Here is a 6,346-nt window from a genome sequence, read left to right as displayed (position 1 = left end):
ATGAACTTTTTTTCTATTTAAAACATGATCTCAGATTTTATTTAAAATATTAGCATTATAATTTAAATCAACACATTAATTGAAATGCATAGTTCTAATAGGCAGGGAAATATTGATTATAAGAAAAATAGCAGGTAACATGAAACAGATATGTAGATATGATTTCAGTTCAGGAAAATTGTGCGGACGTGTGTCAACTGCGTTTAACATGTGGTTGCTCTTTTTTACTATGTTTCCGTTTTTATTAACATACTCAGAGTCTAAAATTCTTCAAGGACGTCTTGTAACACGTGAAGTACTATAAACATTTTTCACTTTTTAAATCTACTTCGATCTAATAATCTTAATTTTAGTTAAAGGAAAATAATTTTTAGAATTAATATTAGTAAGAATACACATTTTGAAACAATATATGAATTTTAATATATTAACTGCAACTACATTTAATTTCAACCAAGTAAAGACAATAAATATTATTACAACAATCTACTAATTACAAAATAATCCTATATAATACCATTGATACCATACAGTACCAATAATTATCAATAAATTAAATTTTACAATTTTTTATATTCTTTAAAATATTATTTGCAGATTATTTTTCAATTTATTTTACTACAAAGCAAAATTGTTTCTTTTTCAGAATTGGGCATTTTTAGCAAGATTCTGTTTTTTAACCGAGGAAGGCACATTTCGGTATAATTTTGAATTAGGAGGTAAAGAAAAGAATTTGAAAATATTATTATATTATGATGCACCTGATCAATGGACAAGCATCTATCCTTCAAATAAGACATGTATCGAAAAAGAAGCTATACTCTGGGATGGAATTGGTCAGATAATACCATTATCTAACTTAACATCCGAAGAATCAGGATGTGTCGTAAAAGAAGACGCGAGAATGCGATGTGCTAGTTTTCGAAGGTTTCGATCAGGTCGTCCTAGATGGTGGTTCATCGCACTAGCAGATTGTTCATCAGAAATTGGACTAAACGTCTCGTATTGGGTGTCGTTAACAAACGCGCCACATGGTTATTTTTGGAAAGAACATTTTTCAGTAGATGAATTCTGTAAGTAACTTTATCTTGACTGAGTATAATTTAATACCATTTAATTGTCTTTACTTTCATTTTAGATATATTACCAGAATTGATAACAATTGCTTGCATTTATGTTGTACTTGTGATATTAAGTATTTATGTGGCCATGCAATTACGGGCACGGAGACTATTACATGTATCTTACAAAATATTTGTGGCTTCACTACTTTGTCAATTAGTGGGGATGCTATTTGAGATTTATAGCTATATAAACCTTGGTCTAAGAGGAGTACCATCTGAAGGTGCTTCTTTATTGGGTCAATTGTTAGAAGCATGTTCAGATATTTTGTATACTGTACTTATGTTACTACTGGCACTTGGTTTTACAGTGACTAAAAGTATCTTAACAGCTAAACAAATTAAATGGCTTGTATGTTTTACTAGCCTGCTTTGTTTTTGTCAATTTTCATTGTACATCTACAACTCCGATGTGTTTGATCCTGGGTTGGTGTTATACATTTATGAATCACCACCAGGTTATGGATTAATAATAATAAAATTGATTGCATGGATTGTATTTTCTCTTCGCTGCTTTAAGACTGTTAAAAAAATGTCAACAAAGCTTCATTTTTATGGTTCATTATTTTCATTGGGATCAGCATGGTTCTTATGTCATCCATTAACGGTATATAATAAACATGCATTTGTTTTTATAGTAGCATAAAACATTAAATATTGAAACATTTGTAAAGAATATTTTCATTGTATTATAATATGTAAAAATATATTTATAATTTATAGATACTCTGCATCACTTTATTAGTAGATGAATGGGTACGAGAAAGTGTTGCTAAGGGATGTTCATTGTGGATTATTTTTATGGGACATATAATATTTTTGTACATCACACGACCATCTATGGCTAACAAACGTTTTCCATTTCATATTAGGACATGTCAAGTTATGCCAATTGGTGGTGATGGACAGGACCACAGTTATGAACCCCATATTAGAACAACCACTTCTGCATTCACTATTTCACATCTAACACCAGCTACTTTGCAATCATAATAGTAAGCATACTCTAAAACAGGTGATACTTTATGATTATAATTACATGATGATGGTAAATTCTACTTTTTATTGGTGCTTTTCAATGTTTATTATGAATAAAACATTATGCACAGGTATAATTAGTTTACAAGCATAAACATTAATTTATATGTGTCATTAATGCTTTTACCATTGTACTATTTCATAGAGAAGTATTTACAAACTTCAACTTACATGGTGTTCTATACCATACACAGGTTTCATTACAAAATTTAAAATCATAACTAATGATTATCAATCACATGAACCATCAAGCCAACCATCTCTCCACCTTTGGTCAACAAGATTACAATCAAACTCTGATTTTCCAAGTTTTTTGTTTACCTCATTATGTATAATGCAGAGCCATTGGCTTAACTGTTTTTGTGAATCAGTTTGTGGTGGACAATGCTTCAATTGTTCCTGTAAATCTTCTGCACATACATAACAAGGATAAAATTTAGAAAATATATGGAAAAACTTTTTCATATCTGTCTTTTGTTCTTCACTTGGACTACTAGGATAATATGCTGCCATGGTATGTAAAAATGACCATGTTTTTGAACCTAACTCATCTTTATCTAATGGACAATCGTCACGTTTAATATTGTCATTTACAGGTGGACTTTCCTCCTTTTTTTTCTTAGATTCCTAACATAAATAAAATACGAACAATCATCATCTAATAAAAATTACTCATTTGAAAAATGGTTTATACAATGATGTAATACTTTTTAATGTATGATTATGAAAATAAAAATATTTTTTCTTACTAAAAGGAAAGGCTAATTTATATCGTACATAAATTTATTAAAGAATACTTGCTTATACCTTCTCGGAATCGAAAGTCTTTTTTTGACTCTTTGCCCATGATTTAAAGTCCATACATGCACGACAAGGTTTTTCGTGTGACATTTTTTTATTAAAGTCACAGTATACATCCGTAAATACGTTTAAAAATTGCAATTAATAATATTCCCACGTGGGAGATAACCTCTTCTATGAAACTATAATTCATGTACCTGTTACATCGAAAAATTGATATATAAATATTTCAAGTTGTATCATATTTCCATAAATGGCAAATATTTCGTAAATCAATCAAAATTATTTAAATTCACTATAAACTTTTTACTAGCCAATTTTTACTGAACACGCACCGATGTTATGATATATATCTTTATATATAACGACTTGCGACTCATTTCAGATAAGAAACCAAACGTAATTATAACTTTACATTACGAAAGAGAAGCGTGGACATAAAAGCTCAAAGCACATACTTTTCCTACGTTCACGTTGAGTAAGTGACGAAGAAGAAGAAAAAATTGCGTGTGACTAACCTGACCTGACTGCAGTCAGCGAGTGACAAATGTCAAGTGTAGTTTTGACTGCACCGCAAATGATACGGTTGTCGGTAAAGTTGATCTTCTACATAGATGATGGCGAGTCGTAAAAAAAGTTATGATTCGTCTCGATCCGTATCGAGAAATGCAAGGCGTCATGTCGGAGAGGTCATGTTTTCGTCATCTTCATCTTCTGAGGAGGAGGTAACAACGGGATGTCGGAGTTGTAGAAACACATCGAAGGAGTATTTTACTAGAAATCCTGTCGAGGCGGACTCGCAAACAGGTTAGATTCAACCTAATATTTGTCATAAAATTCAATTAATAATTAGGTTAACATTCATTGTTTCTTATTTCTCACAGGACCAAACAGGTCCGAGAGATACGACGAGAATCCTTTTAGTTTTAAACATTTCATAAAAAGTGGTTCAGAAATGAATTATCAGAATACTGGAGCTCGTCCAAAGATTTATTCCTCTCCAACACCAAGTCCATATAATTTGGAAAAAGATTCTGCTGTTTATTCTCGTAATCCAACAGAATTACCAGACTTTGTACAAGATCACTTGGTCATAGAACAATATTATCTAAATTGTGGGCTTAAACAACAGCCCATTCTAGATGTAGATAATCTTCCCGACTTTGCACTAAACAGTGTGGAGCAAAGGCAAACAAGACTTAGAAATGAATCAAAGAAGGATGAATCTAATGCATGTGATTTTTCATTTGATCTAACTGAAAGCTTAGACAAAGGATTACCTCATAGGAATGAATCTGTACCAAATACAAGTTGTTCTGATCATTTATCTGTTTTTGTTAGACCTATTACAGGATCTAATGAACGTCCAGAAGCATCAGGTAATTTGTAGAAGGATAAACCATATTGTTAAACATGTCTTAAATAGATTTTATATTTAAAATTTTCCATTATTTAGGGTTTCCATTAGATTTACCAATATCTGTAGCTGAGCCTGATCCTGGCTCAAATGTTTCCATAAGGGACTCAGGAACAAATGAAGGAAATGTTTCAAAAGCATTACCAGATTTTTTAAACGATGGCCCTATTCATAATAGGACAACATTATCAACAGAATCTGGACCTATTCCAAATAGTGCAGAATCCACAGAGAGGAGGGTATGTATAATGCTAAATGTTTAATTGTATACTTGTTATTATTTTTAGAATTATAATATATGGATTTCTTTTAGTTATTATTAGAAAATGAAAGATTAAGACATGAATTAGAACTAGCTCAAAAACAAATCAATGAAAAGTCAGAAAGGTAATCCTGAGAATATATTTTATTTTTATATAAAGTGTATTTTTTCATTTACTCATATGATGTTTATTACAGAATCCAAGTATTAGAATCAGAATTAGCATCTAGAAGAGAAGTGGAGCATGAAGAAACAATTCACCTTGAAAAAGCCATGGAACAAGTTGAAGATAATTTGAAACGTAGTACAGTAAGTATTATGTAAAAGTAAACCAATACTTTGTACATTTGATTAATGTCCACAATTTCAATTTTTTTTTTTTTATAGAGAAGAGCAGTATATGCAGAAAGTACCGTTTCGTCATTAAAAAGAGAAATTAAATCTTTAACGGTTGGTAAAATTTTTTATCTTTTTTTTTAACGTCTTATAATATATCTAGTATTAAATGAAAAATATGTAATTTTAACCCAGATGGAGTTATCGTTACTACGACTAGAGAACAAAGAACTTAAAGCTGGAATTGTGACGGGTAGTAGAAGTGAATATGGTTCGTCAAAGACGGATCAGACAGTAAGAAGGTTAGCCAGTGATTTAAAAAATGCTGCTTCATCTGCGGAAATATCATTAAGGTAAAAACATTTCAACTGAATTTATAGATCAACGAATTTAAATAACTTTCATTACAGACAGCTAATATCCGGTGTGGACAATTTAAGAGTACTAGCTTCTGCACTTGAAAATGTGGATAGGATAGAAGACCGGACCAAAGATTTTGTACCAGATTTTGATGAAGATAACGCTGCTGGTCCTGCACTTTAATATATTCTTATGTACCCTTTTCTCTGTACACTACCTTTATTTCACTTCTATGACATGTATCCCAGCCTGTGCTAATAAGTTCCTCGAACTCTCGCATTCGCGTTGAGTACTCGTTTTGGAGTCGATTAGTGATCTGATTCGATTAAAAAGCATGATATTCATATCATGTTTGTTGTGTCTTTATGTGTTAGTAATAGCTCTTGAATTTCGACTTACATAACAGTTCTAGGTGTATAACAATCATATATCGTCCTTGCTTGGCAAAGCATGCCTTCTTAAGTGTAATTTTAATCCTTAACAACAAACATTGATAAAACAGTGATCTATCACGATGTGGCTCCGAGCAAAAAGAACCTAAAGATTATAACTTTTATATGTACGTTTTGACATGAAGCCATAAACGCAGAGCACTGGTTGGGATTCAGAACACAATTCCAACACAGTTGTTAAGAAAACAATATTTTAATAGTTATTGTGACAATGTTACGTGTACAGTTTCAAATTACATGTTCCATTTTTTTGTAAATGTTGAAACTATCAGCTGAGCAATTAGGTTCGAAGCAGACAAGATCCTTCGTGTATTTTTCTATTTAAGGGGGTACATGACTCTTGAGTCTCAAAAACATGAATCTCCTTTTAAAAGAGGTTGTAATTATACAAATTGACAAATATGTTTTTCTAAACGATATATAGCAACAATATATATGTATACAAAAACAAATCAATTTTTAAAAGTTGCCTTTGTATGTGACACATGAACGATTTTACATATTTAGATTACACTTCCATTTGCATATACTAAAAAATTAATTACACTGGAAACTTCAA

General features: G+C 31.1%; 3 protein-coding genes across 6 annotated transcripts; 2 read left to right on the top strand and 1 right to left on the bottom strand.

Moving 5' to 3' along the window:
- Nucleotides 1-185: 185 nt before the first annotated feature.
- Nucleotides 186-2,416, top strand: LOC108573801 (transmembrane protein 145-like). Its single transcript, XM_017936276.1, has 5 exons — nucleotides 186-295; nucleotides 647-1,073; nucleotides 1,139-1,728; nucleotides 1,845-2,116; nucleotides 2,354-2,416. Exons 1-4 carry the CDS (start codon nucleotides 209-211, stop codon nucleotides 2,112-2,114), a joined length of 1,374 nt encoding a protein of 457 aa, XP_017791765.1. The 5' UTR covers nucleotides 186-208; the 3' UTR covers nucleotides 2,115-2,116; nucleotides 2,354-2,416.
- Nucleotides 2,391-3,554, bottom strand: LOC108573802 (FAD-linked sulfhydryl oxidase ALR). 3 transcript variants are annotated; one of them, XM_017936279.1, is made up of 3 exons: nucleotides 3,479-3,554; nucleotides 2,967-3,157; nucleotides 2,391-2,786 (listed from the first exon to the last, which is right to left on the bottom strand). In XM_017936279.1, the coding sequence occupies exons 2-3, from the start codon at nucleotides 3,048-3,050 to the stop codon at nucleotides 2,391-2,393; spliced, it is 480 nt and encodes a 159-aa protein (XP_017791768.1). In that variant the 5' UTR covers nucleotides 3,051-3,157; nucleotides 3,479-3,554. The 3 variants fall into 3 exon arrangements, with proteins under 3 accessions (XP_017791768.1, XP_017791767.1, XP_017791766.1); XM_017936278.1 differs by lacking the exon at nucleotides 3,479-3,554 and adding an exon at nucleotides 3,419-3,454; XM_017936277.1 differs by lacking the exon at nucleotides 3,479-3,554 and adding an exon at nucleotides 3,296-3,334.
- A 3-nt stretch (nucleotides 3,555-3,557) lies between these two features.
- Nucleotides 3,558-6,078, top strand: LOC108573800. 2 transcript variants are annotated; one of them, XM_017936275.1, is made up of 9 exons: nucleotides 3,558-3,767; nucleotides 3,845-4,339; nucleotides 4,417-4,616; nucleotides 4,691-4,764; nucleotides 4,837-4,948; nucleotides 5,027-5,089; nucleotides 5,171-5,328; nucleotides 5,386-5,529; nucleotides 5,838-6,078. In XM_017936275.1, the coding sequence occupies exons 1-8, from the start codon at nucleotides 3,575-3,577 to the stop codon at nucleotides 5,516-5,518; spliced, it is 1,428 nt and encodes a 475-aa protein (XP_017791764.1). In that variant the 5' UTR covers nucleotides 3,558-3,574; the 3' UTR covers nucleotides 5,519-5,529; nucleotides 5,838-6,078. The 2 variants fall into 2 exon arrangements, with proteins under 2 accessions (XP_017791764.1, XP_017791763.1); XM_017936274.1 differs by lacking the exon at nucleotides 5,838-6,078 and having other exon boundaries at nucleotides 5,386-5,579.
- Nucleotides 6,079-6,346: the final 268 nt, after the last annotated feature.

This window comes from Habropoda laboriosa, unplaced genomic scaffold, assembly GCF_001263275.1.
Source record: "Habropoda laboriosa isolate 0110345459 unplaced genomic scaffold, ASM126327v1 scaffold155, whole genome shotgun sequence".
Lineage (NCBI taxonomy): Eukaryota > Metazoa > Arthropoda > Insecta > Hymenoptera > Apidae > Habropoda > Habropoda laboriosa.
Note: the sequence above shows the minus strand (reverse complement) of the source record. Positions and strands in the feature narration are given on the sequence as shown.

What these genes read in the sequence shown, in the direction of transcription:
- LOC108573801 (XM_017936276.1), top strand. Translation starts at nt 209, where the DNA reads ATGTGGTTGCTCTTTTTTACTATGTTTCCGTTTTTATTAACATACTCA. An exon ending in GACGTCTTGTAACACGTGAA is followed by an intron (nt 296 to 646) that starts GTACTATAAACA and finishes TTTCTTTTTCAG; the next exon opens with AATTGGGCATTTTTAGCAAG. An exon ending in TCTTATGTCATCCATTAACG is followed by an intron (nt 1,729 to 1,844) that starts GTATATAATAAA and finishes TATAATTTATAG; the next exon opens with ATACTCTGCATCACTTTATT.
- LOC108573802 (XM_017936279.1), bottom strand. Translation starts at nt 3,050, where the DNA reads ATGTCACACGAAAAACCTTGTCGTGCATGTATGGACTTTAAATCATGG. An exon ending in AGACTTTCGATTCCGAGAAG is followed by an intron (nt 2,787 to 2,966) that starts GTATAAGCAAGT and finishes TATTTATGTTAG; the next exon opens with GAATCTAAGAAAAAAAAGGA.
- LOC108573800 (XM_017936275.1), top strand. Translation starts at nt 3,575, where the DNA reads ATGATGGCGAGTCGTAAAAAAAGTTATGATTCGTCTCGATCCGTATCG. An exon ending in CAGAATCCACAGAGAGGAGG is followed by an intron (nt 4,617 to 4,690) that starts GTATGTATAATG and finishes GATTTCTTTTAG; the next exon opens with TTATTATTAGAAAATGAAAG. An exon ending in TCTGCGGAAATATCATTAAG is followed by an intron (nt 5,329 to 5,385) that starts GTAAAAACATTT and finishes CTTTCATTACAG; the next exon opens with ACAGCTAATATCCGGTGTGG.